Source organism: Daphnia carinata, chromosome 8 (genome assembly GCF_022539665.2).
Source record: "Daphnia carinata strain CSIRO-1 chromosome 8, CSIRO_AGI_Dcar_HiC_V3, whole genome shotgun sequence".
Classification (NCBI taxonomy): domain Eukaryota; kingdom Metazoa; phylum Arthropoda; class Branchiopoda; order Diplostraca; family Daphniidae; genus Daphnia; species Daphnia carinata.
The window spans coordinates 6,208,162-6,224,597 of record NC_081338.1 but is presented as its reverse complement, the minus strand read 5'-3'; the positions used below and the strand labels follow the sequence as shown (position 1 = coordinate 6,224,597).

The following is a 16,436-nucleotide window of genomic DNA, read 5'->3' as shown; positions in this document are numbered from 1 at the left end:
ATTTTCGAGTGGCCTTATCAAAAACGGCAAATCCCGCGCAAATGACTATTTGGAAATACATATCGATTGTTAAACACTAGATGTCGCTGCCGTAGAACGACGTTGTCGACACCAAGCGGAAATTATCACATTGAGAAGTATTCAAGACGTGCGCAAGTTCTAAAAAGCAAACAGGAGCCTTTCGTCTAGAACCCATAGGAAAAAAACCGGAGATTCGAACGTTCTAACTGAAAAGTTTAACTGAGTTTTCTTCTTGGTGGAATAAAGCCCAGAAAGACCAGAATACGAAGCGCATTGAAAAGATTAAAAATTTCAAGCAGCAACGGATGTTGAGCGTTATTTAGTGAGATACCGTTCTTTTGAATAATTTCTATTATTTGGCTCCACATTCTGTTCGTGAGGACAGAAATAGAAGAGTTATGGAGAATGATTTAAAAGAATTTTGTTTGAGATGGAATAATCATCACAACACATTAATATCAGTGTTGGATTCCCTGCTGATGAAGGAGAGACTTGTTGATGTCACATTGGCAGCAGAAGGGCAATTCATCAATGTCCATCGAATAGTGTTGTTTGCCTGTAGCCAGTATTTCGAAGTGAGTTTGACAGAATTTATATTAAATAACAATTAACTTTTAATGTTATTTGCTATCCAGGAACTTCTAAGCCAATTGCCAGACAAACAAGCAGTTATTTTTCTAAAAGATGTCGAGTTTGCTGATCTTAAAGCTTTAGTTGATGTAAAGCTCTGCAATATTATTTAAAATGCAAAATGTCATGATTGTCACATATATTTGTAGTACATGTATAGGGGTGAGGTGAATGTTTCCCAAGACAGATTGGAAATTTTCTTGCAAACAGCCGATTCCTTGAAAATTAAAGGTAAAAATGTGGCTTTTTTGTTTATAATTCTAGTTATTGATTCTTTTTTTGATGAAGGCCTAGTTGACCAACAACAGCTTAAAAAGTTTACTGTCAGCTTCCCAGAGGTATTATCACCCTCAAATGTTAAAGCCAAAATGAATGGACCAAAAACGTCTCAGATTTTGTCAGAACCACATTCCAATTCTGGAAACAGAGGTGACTCTGTTCACTCTTCATCAAATCCTCAATCTTTCTTATCATCTTCAAGTCAGATGATGGAAGCATCATTGAACGATAATGAAGAAGAGAATGAGCAGCAACATCGCATAGAGGGAGGCGGCGAAGAAAATGGCGATGATTTAGAACCTGGTGTGATGGTGGCTGAGATGGAACCGGATGATAATTTTGTTTCTGTGATTACCGGTCAGGGTGAAAACATAGACTCCGAGTTCGGCGATGATTATTTTGAAGCTACAGAAAATTGGTCGTCCCAAGTAAGCTAGTTTTCAATATTTTTAAAGACCTAAAACAATTTTTAAATTTTCTTGGTGATATCAGAACGTTGAAGATGAATTTTTGAATAATTCTCAAGATGGATTTAATACATTATTAGGAGCCACACACACGGGGGAAGGTAACGTTAGATCGCATTCCGGGAACTCAACTTTATTCAGAATTTGATTAACCTGTCTCAATACAGGAACTGATGCATGGATTTCTACACCCAATGAAACTGCTGGACCTTCAAAACACAAATGGGCAAAAAGAAAATCCTTGTCTTCCAAAGCTTCCTTGTCGTCGTCAAGAGCTGAAGGTGAGTCAAACTTATCCTCTAAATATAACCTAGAAAATTTGCGTGATTCGGCTTAATGTGGTGATTTGCATTTCCGTTTGGATCAATGCAAACTATCCGCTTGTAGACGAATTTTGGGCCGATTTCTTTGCAAGCTTGGTATGATTAGTTTCCCTGACATACCCCTCCACAAGGGAATGTTAGCTAGATTAGGGGGGATTGTCTTGCCCATTTCAACTACATACCAATCATGTGAGTTTGTTAAATGCATTGTTTATCCATCCGACTGCGACGCGGATAAAAGAAATGTTTAGAGGCTTCTATTGGATATGTTGTAAAGGCTATGCCGTCCAACTTGAATGTCTAAGCGTGACTCGGATCGTTTTCTTGTTCGCTTTTTTTTATCTTTCTTTTTTTTAGGGCAAGCAAAAGCTGTCCGAAATACCAATTATGATCCCACCAAGCCCTTCGCTTGCCCGCAGTGCCAGCGCCGCTACAAGCGCAAAGATAATTTACAAGCTCACATGCGTTACGAGTGTGGCCAAGACCCACAGTACAGCTGCCCCATTTGCCAGCACAAGTTCTTACATCGGCGTTACATTCAGAAGCATATGATGAAGCGACATCCTACCGAATACGAAGAATTCTCGACAACGGCGCGGTCTGAGAGTGCCTGATACAAAAATTAACTTGACCTATTTATATCCGCGATTTAGCCAAATTTTTCGGAAAATATAGTTCCGCTCTTCATGTGTTTTGATATATGTAAAACTCCTTACTAGTTTATTTTTAGTAGTTTATTCTTGTATATCGAGTTGTCTTCTTGCCGTTTACATTTTTGAAAACCTTAAATTCTTTGAAATTACGTACGTTGTTAGGAGTTCATATGGGAACGAAGGGCTATTGGTAGGAGTTAAAGAAGCTCGCATTCTTTTTACAACAACAACATGATTCTTTCGTTCCTTTCTTTATATTCTTTCTGTCCAGAAAACTTGCTTTCCGTCATCAACAAAAAGATTAGCAATTTTTCTTTAAACAAAACTTATAATCAACACAATTATATTAGCAGGAAATAGCGATCGACCTACAAATTGCGGATCGAATGAAAAATTTCGGTACAAAGAGCAATCTATACCGATTACTGTCGATGGAGCTCAACATGAAACGAGCGTTAACATGTGCCCGTGTGGACGGAGTTACACGAAGCGTAAAAATTATGTAAGGTACGTATTGTTGCTTTAACTTTTTAATAGAGTTTTGTTCTTTTACTTATAATTTTTTCTGATATTAAAACAGACATATAACATTCGAATGTGGAAAAGAAGCGAGCTTTGCGTGCCGTTATAAGGATTGCAGGTCCCGTTTCAAGCGAAAGGATAATCTCAAAGTCCATATGGACCGGGTTCATCTTGGTGACAGACATTCCTTGACCACATTAGTCGATGAAGACCTCTCGATTCCAAGTTCTCCGGTCCTCGCCGTATGCGAAAAATTATAAATCAAATCCTTTCGCTGCTGATCATCATACTGGAGGTAGCTGCAACTGAAACTGACGTGATAACTGCATTATATATTTTTTTTGCGAGTGAAACTGATGTAATTCTTTTAAACTTCGCCACTAATTTTTCTTTCAGTACATGATTGCATTATATAGGATGCCTTCTAAGGAGGAAATATCTTTCGAAGTGCAGATAAGTAAGTATTATTAACTGGATCCAAGTCAACTATTCTGTTACGGCTGTTTTGTTACAACCCAATTTTAAAAATTAAAATTCTGTCGCTAATGGTGTAAAATAAAATATTCCCAACAAAATTTGTTGCAGTTCACGAAAAAAAACATTCTTGCCACTTGGAATTCATCTAATGTTGATGATGCCAGTTTATTTATAACCAAAATGGTCCTTATTCTACTTTTTTATTATTATTGTTATTATGTTTATGCTGACTTAATTAATTTGAATTCGTCGAGTAGCAATACATGAGAGAGCACTGTTGTCCGCCAAATCTATGAACAGGAGAAGCTAGCACCTCCTTAAAAGTTACATTGGCATGTCATTCACTGTCGATGTTAATTATTTTTTTCTCTTACATGGTGGTAGATATGTGTTTCAGATGAAAAAAAAAGAAAAGAAATTATAATTTGCATTGTGAAGACTTGTTTCTTTTTTGGGATGAAAAGATAATGTAGTAGGCCTATCGTGTAGAGTAGTTAGTGTGGAATGAAAAATCAAAGTTTTGCGCACTATCATAAATTGAAGAACTTTGAATCCCCAACATTTTTACGTCAAATTGTATGTTAGTATGGCAATATGGCAATCCGTTTTACACAAAAAAAAAAAAAAATTCGCCAAAAAAAAAAAAAAATTACACTTTTTTCTTTTTTTCCGACACGTAGCCATCTACCGCTCAGACTCGTTATGACTGGCGTAGGCAATTTCAGTCCATTGGATTCCATTCGCAGTTAGTTCAGTAGCGTGGATGGAGAATAACGCGTGGCTGGAGGAACAATTGAAAAATGGATAAGATAATAAAACAAAAAAAATTGTAAGCATAAACATTATTATATTGGTTTTCAATTATTAATTATTGTTTATTAGATCAAATTATGAAGCTGCAGGCCCAGTTATTGGAACAACACAAAATATTAGATAACAACAAAGCTAAGGATCGTAGGCCTAATACGTAATGATTCTATTTATTTGCTTTTATTCATTCGTGTTTTGTAGCTCAAATTTTGAGTCTACTAGCTCAGCTAGGGGAAAAGAACAAATTGGAACGAAACAGTTTCCAAACAGTGAAGGGGGTTTTTCAAAACTCATCCCTAACTGAATGTGAGGATGAGTTGGCATTAGGCGAACACAGCCAGGTACCTAAACTTTTCAAATAAGAATTCAAAATAAGTATAGAATTTTAAAAAACAATTATTTATTGTTTAGTTATTCAGTCCACCATCTGACATTGTGTGTTAAAGTTAGATTCTGTTAGTGCTGCACTAAAAGAATTGTTTGTGATAAGCCCATGCAGTGAAGGAACTGAACAATTGTGGGACCGTATTTGGGCCGAAAATGGGTGTGGTACAGAAACCCAGAAATGGCACAAGTTTAACATGAAACATGGATTAGGTACTTTTCGGTTTTTTGTCTATCGAAAAAGTATTTTTAATGCTATTATTTTGCATTCACAGAATTTTAGTGGGGGATCAAGTCAAGTCTGGAAGTGTTACAGGATGGAAGGGTGAGCCTACAGTTGAAAAACACTGAAAGTGCATTACCATTAAGATATGAGGTAAAGTAATAGAGTATGCAAATTGTCTAATGAGAAGTACCATCTTGTGTGAATGAATCCTGTGTAACAGCAATCCTTTATAGTTCTGTCACAGCTAGAAGCCTCAAATAATTCTGCTTCTCTTGCTAAAGAACAACTTGTCCTTTATGTTCAGGGTGTTGGTGAAGCTGGGTACTTAAATGGCTCTAAAGATGTTTCATTTCATTGACATTGCAGCGATGAACATCATACATGGACTTTTTAGGTATGAAAGGAATTTTCTCAAAAAATTTTTGAATTTATGACAAAGCATTTCTCCTGCTTTTTGCCAATCATGTCTAATCTAAAAAAAAAAATTTATCCAATAGGAAAGGATTTTCAGCATACTGGGAACACAACTATCAACAATGCAACATTCTAGGGGTGCTATTTTATCATTCAAGAGCCTTATACCATGATTTTCATCTGCAATTTGTATGGCCTTTCCCAAGCTTCTGCCAGAAGTTGAATCTATAAGTCATGTAAGTCACATGAGCAACAATTGAGATGCTTAATGGTGTTTTTCTTTTCTCAGCATAGGTTAATAGTAACATTGGATCTGAAAAAAATTCTTGGTTGGGGCATGACACTGAATAAATTGTAATGATTGAATGGATGACATGACATTTCTATACTTCATTCGGATTCCCGAGATGGTATTTTATATTTAAAAAATTGAAGTGCATATCTGGGCTCCCTTCCTTTCCGTAGCCCCGTTTCCCCTTGACTCGTAATAAGCCCGTAGGGGGTCATGCCCCTACTGTACGGTATATATAAAAACAACATATACCGAGGTTTGGAGGGCTCTGGCCGGAAAGGGGACGTGGATGTCCGCTTAGTCCGATGATGTGTTCACGGAGGGCTCTGTGGCTACCCACAAATCCGAACTAAAGGTTAATCGCTCCTGTAAAAATGTTCCAAATCTTCAGCTCTTCTTCCGGCTTCTCTTAGCCAATCACCGGGTAATCTCCCCGGTGGGTCAACAAGGCAGTGTCTCCCCCTGCCTGGGTTGACGGCAACTTTTGAAAGGGCTATTGTGCCTTTTTAAAGTTGCAAAAATAATTGTAATATGCAGAGAATTGTCAATAAATTTTTTTTTATAAAATACTTTTTGCAAAATTTGTCTCTTTCATTGTCTGTGTTCGCTGTGTTCACACATTACATATATCGCCTTTTTTTTTATTTAGCTTGCGCAATTCACGTATATTCTTTTATGCCAGCTTTGTTGGTAAGCATTGTTTCCATTGGTATATCGTTTATCTGTAAGCATTCAATTATTGTCCAGGGATCGAACGCTGGATGTTCGGCATACCGCGCCGATGCTCTACCAATGAGCCATGAATCATATGATGTCAAGTTGGCTTTTTTCTAGTCACTTGCGGACCTGCATTTACACTTTGAATAAAACTGAAATGCATTACTGCAATATTCTTTTCTCCATTTATATGTAGATCTTTATACATCTAGTAAGGTTTGAACCCAGGGTAACAGTTATCGCAGCTGCATGCTCTACCACAGAGCTATGGACCTTACAAAAGCAATAGAAAGATAAACATATAGTTGTGAAAGACTGCATAAACATCCTAGACGATAACATATGATACGCGATAATAAAAATTTTAAATATATCTCGTGGCTCAATGTTAGAGCATCGGCTTTGCACGCTGAATGTCCGGGGATCGATTCCCATGCCAGTAAAACAATATATAAATACAAAATTACTTCAGAAAATATTCAGGTATTACACTTTGTTCCTTGTCTAAGTTCAAGAATTCACAAAGTGTAATAATAATAATTGAATACTTACAGATAAACGATACAACGGTGGCAAAAACAATAAAGATGAATTGAGCAACCTAAATTAAAAAAAATTGGTAATTGTAATGTGTGAACACAGCGAACACAGACAATGAAAGAGACAAATTTTGCAAAAAGTATTTTATAAAAAAAAATTTATTGACAATTCTCTGCATATTACAATTATTTTTGCAACTTTAAAAAGGCACAATAGCCCTTTCAAAAGTTGCCGTCAACCCAGGCAGGGGGAGACACTGCCTTGTTGACCCACCGGGGAGATTACCCGGTGATTGGCTAAGAGAAGCCGGAAGAAGAGCTGAAGATTTGGAACATTTTTACAGGAGCGATTAACCTTTAGTTCGGATTTGTGGGTAGCCACAGAGCCCTCCGTGAACACATCATCGGACTAAGCGGACATCCACGTCCCCTTTCCGGCCAGAGCCCTCCAAACCTCGGTATATGTTGTTTTTATATATACCGTACAGTAGGGGCATGACCCCCTACGGGCTTATTACGAGTCAAGGGGAAACGGGGCTACGGAAAGGAAGGGAGCCCAGATATGCACTTCAATTTTTTAAATATAAAATACCATCTCGGGAATCCGAATGAAGTATAGAAATGTCATGTCATCCATTCAATCATTACAATTTATTCAGTGTCATGCCCCAACCAAGAATTTTTTTCAGATCCAATGTTACTATTAACCTATGCTGAGAAAAGAAAAACACCATTAAGCATCTCAATTGTTGCTCATGTGACTTACATGACTTATAGATTCAACTTCTGGCAGAAGCTTGGGAAAGGCCATACAAATTGCAGATGAAAATCATGGTATAAGGCTCTTGAATGATAAAATAGCACCCCTAGAATGTTGCATTGTTGATAGTTGTGTTCCCAGTATGCTGAAAATCCTTTCCTATTGGAAATTTTTTTTTTTTAGATTAGACATGATTGGCAAAAAGCAGGAGAAATGCTTTGTCATAAATTCAAAAATTTTTTGAGAAAATTCCTTTCATACCTAAAAAGTCCATGTATGATGTTCATCGCTGCAATGTCAATGAAATGAAACATCTTTAGAGCCATTTAAGTACCCAGCTTCACCAACACCCTGAACATAAAGGACAAGTTGTTCTTTAGCAAGAGAAGCAGAATTATTTGAGGCTTCTAGCTGTGACAGAACTATAAAGGATTGCTGTTACACAGGATTCATTCACACAAGATGGTACTTCTCATTAGACAATTTGCATACTCTATTACTTTACCTCATATCTTAATGGTAATGCACTTTCAGTGTTTTTCAACTGTAGGCTCACCCTTCCATCCTGTAACACTTCCAGACTTGACTTGATCCCCCACTAAAATTCTGTGAATGCAAAATAATAGCATTAAAAATACTTTTTCGATAGACAAAAAACCGAAAAGTACCTAATCCATGTTTCATGTTAAACTTGTGCCATTTCTGGGTTTCTGTACCACACCCATTTTCGGCCCAAATACGGTCCCACAATTGTTCAGTTCCTTCACTGCATGGGCTTATCACAAACAATTCTTTTAGTGCAGCACTAACAGAATCTAACTTTAACACACAATGTCAGATGGTGGACTGAATAACTAAACAATAAATAATTGTTTTTTAAAATTCTATACTTATTTTGAATTCTTATTTGAAAAGTTTAGGTACCTGGCTGTGTTCGCCTAATGCCAACTCATCCTCACATTCAGTTAGGGATGAGTTTTGAAAAACCTCCTTCACTGTTTGGAAACTGTTTCGTTCCAATTTGTTCTTTTCCCCTAGCTGAGCTAGTAGACTCAAAATTTGAGCTACAAAACACGAATGAATAAAAGCAAATAAATAGAATCATTGCGTATTAGGCCTACGATCCTTAGCTTTGTTGTTATCTAATATTTTGTGTTGTTCCAATAACTGGGCCTGCAGCTTCATAATTTGATATAATAAACAATAATTAATAATTGAAAACCAAAATAATAATTTTCATACTTACCATCCTTTTGTTGTATTATCTTATCCATTTTTCAACTGTTCCTCCAGCCACGCGATATTCTCCATCCACGCTACTGAACTAACTGCGAATCAGTAGTAAGCGTCGAATAAAAAATGAGTAGCAACTATGTATCAGGAATTTCTACTGCACACGGTCCCTCAAACACTATAGCCACCTGTTGGTACGATATTCAGTTTTCTACATTGGGTTTCAGCGACCGTCCGGGGCTAGAGTAAGGTCTGTAGCAACTTTCACTTCTAATAATTCAAATGCCATAAGGTTCACGTGTAAAAGATATAAATTTTCGTAATCCTTGCTTAGTTTAGTTAAAAATACATTATTCCGATTCGAAATTGAACGCTGATCACGAATATCGGCTTTGTTTTGACACTGAACTTAACAAAATGGAGAAAAACGAAGAAAATGACCGTGGGAAAATTGCCTCAAAAACCGTCAAAAATTGACCATCGTTGGAATAGGTTGAAAATGACAGTATATACCCAAATCGAATGCTAATTCCGATAAAATTGTTATTTTTTTCATAACATTAACCGTTTTGGAAATACACCGAAGTGACAAACGACTGGCGCGCCAGTACGCTACAGCGCTAGCGTGACAAATCAAAGTTATTCAATTCGATTCGATTCGACAATTCGAAAATCCCAATGGGGGGATATAGGGGGGCAGATGCCAGAAAGTCAAAGCGTCCGCTTCCCAACTCGAAGGTTCCTGGTTCGATTCCCAGGTCAGGCTTACGATTCCTCAGGCTTCCTACCTTCCCAGGTGTCACGATTCCACGGGGCCAGTCGAGTTGGGAAACTTCGTGCGAAGCACGCGAACGGATATTTTACCAAAGGTTAATATCGCACCAATAATAAATTTAAATAAATAAGTTCCACTTCTTTTGAGTATCTAGAAACTGGTGTATATGTTCCTCTTTATAAAGCATCTAGAAACTTGTATATTTTACAACGATTTTAAACGTAGCCATTATCCTCTGTCTAGATATCATCCGACCACATTGCGATAGATATATTTAATTATATATGACATTGAATAATATATTAATTAAACCAATAATGTCAGTGTATTTCATTGGAATCTATCGGGGTTTGAACCCTTAACCTTCGGCGTACCATGCCGACGCTCTACCATTGAGCCATGAGTCATGTAATCAATTTATCTGTTTTTCTTAATCTATTGAGGTCAACATGTTTAGACTTCATTGCAATAATTTAGTATCAACTCACTCATGTTCGGAATACATTCAATGAATTAAAAGACAAACAGAAACATTTCCTGAATGAGTTTGTTGAGATGCATCTTAGATTCGAACTCTGGATCTATAAATACACAGCCCAATGCTCTACCACAGAGCTACGAGCCACGTAAAATAAATGTATGTGGTTAACATATTGTTTTACGAGCTAACAAAAATTGCTTTTAAAACACTTTCTTATCCTATTTTATAATAACAGCAAGATTTTTAATGTAATTTGTAGCTCAGTGGTTGAGCATCGGTAATGCACGCCGAAGTATTAGGGATCGATACCTGATGAGTTCAATTCTAAATCAAAACAACGTTCAAATTTGTACGACATATTACTATAACTGTTGTATGCAATGAAATGTTAGTTGAGCAAAATAACAAATTGCGAAGTCCGTGATTGGAGTGGGTAGTTTCCTCGCGCTAGCGCTGTGTTAAATATTCGGCTTATTCGCATGTTTGTATATGCAGTATGGATAAAACGGATTTAACCCTCAAAGACATCCAATAATTTATTGGCCTTGTCAAATGCGATTTATATAATGTATAACATAAGGCTCTCGACCAACAAGCAACTCCAATACATTTCAAGAGAAACCCGTTGTCGTCAGAAACGGATTTTTAACGCCTGGCAGTTGAATATCGTGCCGTGACAACTAGAACAGAAATCTCTTTTGCTGCTTTGCAAAATATTTGAACTTCAACGATTGTTTACTAACTTAACAAATTCGCCATACCGGCTGCAGGTGAAAAAAGAACTTATCTATCAATTGCTTGTTTATACAGAATTCAAATGTTCAAACTGTCAGAATGCTGTGACTAGCTCCCGTCAGCATCATCGGAACCCTGAACGGAGGTAAAACAAAATCAGGAAAACTGTTGTGGTAGGGACAGGTAGAGTTAGGATTACCGTAAACTACTTTCACACAAAACGAATCTGATCTTGGAATCTTGCGAGCAAATAGAGTGCACCAACACCACTCAAGATGCCAATATTCTGCAAAGTCAACACTTTCAGTGCTTGGGGTACTGATTCACGACTGGCTTCTTCCGCAACTTCATTCATTTCGGGCATCATATCAACGAGCGCGATGTAAAGGAACATGCCACCAGCCAACGCAAAGATATACTGTGATGCCTCGAACTCGCCAAGAATGATGCCACAAACCAACCCCAAATAACAAGTACAAGCTGAGAGGAAATTGTAGATCAAGGCTTGGCGCATCGTCATTCCAGCGCTCAAAAGAACAGCAAAATCACCTGCACATTCAAGTAATATTAGAAATGTAACGAAAACTGCCAACGACATGATTCGTTAAATCAAACTTACCTAATTCGTGAGGCAACTCTTCACACATGACAGCCAATGAAATGCTCATTCCTGTTGGAATACTTTCATTAAAAGCTGCCCCCAAAGAGAGCCCATCAATGAAGTTGTGGAAACCGTCTCCAAAGATAATCATCCATGCTAAAGAAGATATGGGCGAATCGCCGCTTTTGTAATGGATCATGCGCTCATGGCTATGACTCCTTTGTGGCTTCTGCATTTCAACAGGAAATGAAAAGAGGTTTGAATTTTGATAATGTTTCCTCGCAAAAAATCACGGTTTACCGCTTGATGTCCGAAAGAGGCTTTTATCACTTGCTCTTGCGATTCGTATATTTTCTCGACATCTGCACTGAGTGCGTTAGATTGCCCAGGAGATTCGGCTATGAGGCCCAAAGTTGCAACAGGGTTGCTTATGACCCGTCTCAGCTGATTTTTCTTCTCTTTCCAGTCCATGGTAATTTTGAGAAAGCGCTCAATCATAAAGAAGAGCCAGACGCCGGAAAACAATAACACGGATGTCTGCAAGTAGTGGTGATCAGGATCCGCGTTCATCAGGCCGAACGCCTGCGGTATAAGGTGGAAAACGGAACTTCCAGAAAGCGAACCAACGGCTAGGCCGATTAGAACAGTCAACAGCTTCGAATAGAACGCCTTGCCCATTAATGGCAAAACAGACACTCCAACCAAAGAGCACAAACTGATCAGCGTGACGAAAAGGATACCATATCCCCAGACTTAAAACAATAAAAAAGAAATAAATAAATAAAACGTAAATTAATATAATAAAGAAATAATGAAATACTATAAAAACAATCTATTCAAATTATCACCTTCTTGTGGAGTAGGTTTTTTATTGTTTTCTGGTGCTTTAATTTCAGTTTTCTGGTTCATTTCTGCTTCTCTATTATTGCGACAAAGCCCAGATTCCAGCTGATAAACCATCAATGGGCATATATTCTTTAAATCAGCCATATCCAAATCTGACCTACGTGCCAGAGCAAAGATTTCTTTGGGATCCAAGCACTTTGAACACAAAACAAACAAAATGAGAAAATTCAGGATGTGTTACTAAAAAGAAAAACTTCTGAGTACTTCGTGAGTTAACTGGCAAATGGGAGTTTGGCCGAACATTTCTTTGCATAAGGAATTTGAAGAAGGACCCATAGAAGTACTGATGCTTTCTCCAAGGAGATTGCTCCAAAGTGAAGTAAATCCTGGTAATTTTAGTTGCCCATCTTCTGCATATTTCTGGACAACAAGTTCAGCAAATATATCCAGACGAGATTCGTTATGCAGCTGCTTGTTGGAATCCAAGACATCTGGTTTCTTGTCTTCAAATTCCATAGACAATCCCAGCAATAAGAACAATACTGGTATAAGTTTCAGATCCATCTAATGACAAAATCATCAAATAAATAAAAGTAACACTTTAAGATGTGAGTTAGACAAAATAAGATGTGGGTTATACGAAAATGCTTCCCACGTTTTAAATGCATAGCTAACAACAAATAATTACTTGTACTGGGAAAGGAGTGCTACAGGAAGGTGTTTGCCAACTTGAATCTAGTAACAAACTGAGATTGACACCACTTGGATCAAAATACAACGACGGAGGAAGTCGAGGCTCAAGTTCGCCGGACAATGATCTATTCTACACGTTTAGACGGGTAATACCGAAGCTGCCACGATTACGTTCTTCGACCAAGGTCAACCGTACCTTTCGAACACTTGCGAGTTGTAAGTTCCGCAAACATAAGTAACGACCTTCGGACCAACTAACAGCAAGTCTTATAATGCTGAACCGTGATTATAAGCTACTCAAGGCCGCTAGGCACGAGTTGGTGTCATCATTTAAGCCATTTTTGTAATTTTCAGCCTTATATGTCAAAAAATTCAACAACAGAGAGTCAACAGAGAACTAGAAGAAGCCATCTAACGGTAAGTCAGCGAAATAATTTTCCCTCTAGCGGAAATAATAAATACAACGTCGGGTTAACGTGACTTGAGTTTTTTTTGCGTTAAAATATTCAGGTGATTTTTTTTTTGTTCGCAGATTTTATCAAATACTTCGAATCGTTCAGAAGCTTTGAAAGGTTGTATTATTGCATCTTCAAATTGAGAGATTTGGTTGCCCAACGTTTGCCGTTGGAAACGTTCCCGGCGAGTTTTCATTCAAAGTTGACATAGAACGCTAACAATGTCCATTAACAGAGAAGAAATATTAGCAGACTTTCAGGTATTGTCAATAATTTGTTATTAGTATTAAAATCCTACCACGCGTTTTATGTGTATCGTACATTCTTTGGCACATTCAGGCTTGCACTGGTATTGAAGATGTGGGAGAAGCATTCATGCACCTGGAAGATGCAGATTGGGATTTATCAGTATGCAGTCCATTTTTGCATAATTTAATTTGTGATAAACAGATAAGGTGTTTCTGTAGGATGCTGTATATCGTGTGCTACCACAGGGCAGTCAAGAACTGCCATCTATGCCTCTACTTGATGATAGTGTCCAGGTGATAGAAGAACCGAGCCTGCCACTTGGATTTCATGCAACCCAACCTTCCTCCTCCCCACCTAATTTAGCTCAATTGTTGCAGCCAGTTCCGCTAGCCTCCATAAGCAGAGAATTTCTCCCAAGGCGAACAAGAATACTAAACTTCTCAATAGTTTTAAATGATATGACAACCCCAATTTCGGTATTCAGATTATTCATTTCTTACTGATACCACAGTGAAACATTTATCTATATTTAGGTCCCTGAAAGCCAAACCGTCGGAATGATCAAGACATTGATATGCTCCGAACTAGGAATACCTGTCTGTAAACAGGAACTATCAGGTTGGAAACTAGACAGGCAACCAAGGGATACCACTGTTCTGGAATCACTCAACCTCCCAAAAGAGAACACCTTGTACTTATCCGTTAATACTGATGAAAGAGATGCAGCTACCGAAGAGTATGAATCTATCACGTTATTGCCCAGACTTTCAAAGAACGAATTCGTTTTCTTCAATCAGGAGTGTTGCTCGGATGACCCAAACCTACACGCTCAGCATATTTGACATTACGCACAATCAGACACGTACCATCAATTTCCCTGGCACGAAAACGTTGTTAGAAGTCAAACGTGATGTTTCTGATTTGATCGGAATTCCCGTACGCAATCAATCATGGACTGGTTGGCCACCAATAATTACAGATGATGTAGGTATTTAAGAAACTTTTTTTTTCACTTTAATGCCTACTAATTAGCTCTCATTATTTCTGAAGATGGTCCTAGGAGCGTCTGGAATCAATCTAGTGCATGATCTTACTGTCAAAGAGTTGGTAAAAGAGATTAATCGACCACCTGAAGTTGTACCTGTACCAGGAGGCAGTAATAGTGAACCTGTCTCGGATGATGGAAGTACGGCTGATGAATATGAAGATGCCTCCGATGTCGTAATGGAAGACGCATTTCGTGAGCTCATTCCTTCACGCCCTCAGCCACTAAGTGAGAATGGAAACAGTGATGAAAACATGTGGTAATTTACTGCGTTTTATTATCAAATTTCCTGTTAACCAGTGCCGGAAGGAATCGAAGATGAGGCAACGGCAGCCATCCTTTTTGCTGAAGGTTTTGTACAACGCTATGGCCCCTGTCACCCGACGTTCTTTCCAGGTTCTCTAGACGATGCTATGAAAGAAGCTTGTCACCAACCGGCTCGCGATGTATGTATAAACGCATCAGACCAATTTTCAACCATTTTAATCGTTTGTTTGGAAATCTTTACAGAGAAAGCTACTTGCTGTTTACTTGCATCACGACGGTTCCGTCTCGAGCAACGTCTTTTGCACGCAAGTGCTTTGCTCAGAATCGATTGCATCATTTCTCTCGGCAAATTTTATTATTTGGGGTTGGGATCTGACAGCCACCTCTAATCGACTGCGGTGTGTTAAATTTCTCAGTTGAAACTCGCAAGACCAGTTAATTGATGATTTATGTTCCATTACGATCTAGGTTATTGAATACTATTGCTCGGCATTTTGATAGCCTCGCGTCTCGGACGCTCAGGAATTTTGAAGTAGATAAGTTGCCCTTGTTGTTGATTGTCACACGTAGCCGAGCCACGAATGAAGTCTTGGCTATGATTCCGGGCAGCCTCAACGTGGACGAAATGATGACACAGTTACTGCACGCCGTCGAAATGTTTAGCGAACAACAACGGGTAGAAATAGCCGAGGAAGAAGAGCGCACGGCAAGAGAAACGGTTAAGCGGGAACAAGATGAAGCTTATCAGCTCTCTTTAGAAGCCGATCGGTATGTTACACACCTCCATTTTTTTTTTAAACCTTACATTGGCTTGTGTCGTGTGTTCCGGTGTAGAGCCAAAGAGGAATTGAGACGGCAAGGAGAAGCAGTCAAACAGCGTCAAGTGGAGGAACAAAGAGTTCGAGAGGAACAGGAGAAGAGGTTAATCGAATTTACTCAACAACAAAAGGAAACGCGGAGACTGGAGGTTCTGAAGCGGTTACCAGCTGAGCCTTCCGCCGACGAATCTCCCGGGAACATCACATGTATCCGTTTCCGTTTACCTGAAGGCAAAACATCGACGCGTCGTTTCCGGGCCGATGAATCGCTACAGGTCCTGCTAGATTACCTGCTTGTCGAAGGCTACCCTCATAACGACTACAAAGTCTTATCTAGCTGGCCGCGCAAAGATGTAACTTGCATATATTTCTCGATTAAGTCCCGTTTAAATTTAAGCTTTCTGTTTTGAAATTTCACAGCTCACAGCCGTCGATTCGACCGAGAGTCTGCGTCAACTTAAATTGGTGCCGCAGGAAACGCTCATAATCGAAGAACGATAAACAAATATCAAGCAGCTTTTTTTTTGGAAGCCGGGCTAACGTTCCAGTTGTGCTCTTGATATTTCTATTAAATTGAGAAAAAAAATTATTAAAATAATTTCACATGGCAAACCTACCCGCTCCACTCCTACAGGTTCCGTTCGGTTACTTTTATTTCCTTTAGTTTCCCTGTTGTCTTGTTTTCAAATTTAAAAAGAAATGTATTAGCCGTACCCAAGATTAC

General features: G+C 38.5%; 3 protein-coding genes and 1 long non-coding RNA gene across 7 annotated transcripts; 3 read left to right on the top strand and 1 right to left on the bottom strand.

The window, feature by feature from the left end:
- Window positions 1-148: 148 nt before the first annotated feature.
- Window positions 149-3,450, top strand: LOC130700384 (longitudinals lacking protein, isoforms A/B/D/L-like). Of its 3 annotated transcripts, XM_057522432.2 has the most exons (9): window positions 149-596; window positions 657-740; window positions 801-882; window positions 940-989; window positions 1,137-1,358; window positions 1,423-1,498; window positions 1,565-1,678; window positions 2,724-2,880; window positions 2,954-3,450. In XM_057522432.2, the coding sequence occupies exons 1-9, from the start codon at window positions 420-422 to the stop codon at window positions 3,153-3,155; spliced, it is 1,164 nt and encodes a 387-aa protein (XP_057378415.1). In that variant the 5' UTR covers window positions 149-419; the 3' UTR covers window positions 3,156-3,450. The 3 variants fall into 3 exon arrangements, with proteins under 3 accessions (XP_057378415.1, XP_057378412.1, XP_057378414.1); XM_057522429.2 differs by having other exon boundaries at window positions 940-1,358; window positions 2,954-3,446; XM_057522431.2 differs by lacking the exons at window positions 2,724-2,880; window positions 2,954-3,450 and adding an exon at window positions 2,078-2,653 and having other exon boundaries at window positions 940-1,358.
- A 653-nt stretch (window positions 3,451-4,103) lies between these two features.
- Window positions 4,104-5,662, top strand: LOC130700401 (uncharacterized). Its single transcript, XR_009003784.2, has 5 exons — window positions 4,104-4,201; window positions 4,255-4,523; window positions 4,594-4,779; window positions 4,842-5,186; window positions 5,290-5,662. It is a non-coding gene; the product is annotated as an uncharacterized LOC130700401 (long non-coding RNA).
- Window positions 5,663-10,521: 4,859 nt separating this feature from the next.
- On the bottom strand, window positions 10,522-13,242 carry LOC130700065 (metal cation symporter ZIP14-like). Of its 2 annotated transcripts, none has more exons than XM_057522068.2 (6): window positions 13,075-13,242; window positions 12,450-12,749; window positions 12,188-12,380; window positions 11,640-12,091; window positions 11,358-11,568; window positions 10,522-11,287 (listed from the first exon to the last, which is right to left on the bottom strand). In XM_057522068.2, exons 2-6 carry the CDS (start codon window positions 12,747-12,749, stop codon window positions 10,950-10,952), a joined length of 1,494 nt encoding a protein of 497 aa, XP_057378051.1. In that variant the 5' UTR covers window positions 13,075-13,242; the 3' UTR covers window positions 10,522-10,949. The 2 variants fall into 2 exon arrangements, with proteins under 2 accessions (XP_057378051.1, XP_057378050.1); XM_057522067.2 differs by lacking the exon at window positions 13,075-13,242 and adding an exon at window positions 12,874-13,023.
- Window positions 13,243-13,360: 118 nt separating this feature from the next.
- Window positions 13,361-16,426, top strand: LOC130700062 (FAS-associated factor 1-like). The gene is made up of 11 exons (XM_057522062.2): window positions 13,361-13,593; window positions 13,673-13,741; window positions 13,801-14,058; window positions 14,116-14,318; window positions 14,380-14,566; window positions 14,633-14,855; window positions 14,928-15,073; window positions 15,138-15,292; window positions 15,363-15,662; window positions 15,729-16,065; window positions 16,133-16,426. Exons 1-11 carry the CDS (start codon window positions 13,555-13,557, stop codon window positions 16,211-16,213), a joined length of 1,998 nt encoding a protein of 665 aa, XP_057378045.1. The 5' UTR covers window positions 13,361-13,554; the 3' UTR covers window positions 16,214-16,426.
- Window positions 16,427-16,436: the final 10 nt, after the last annotated feature.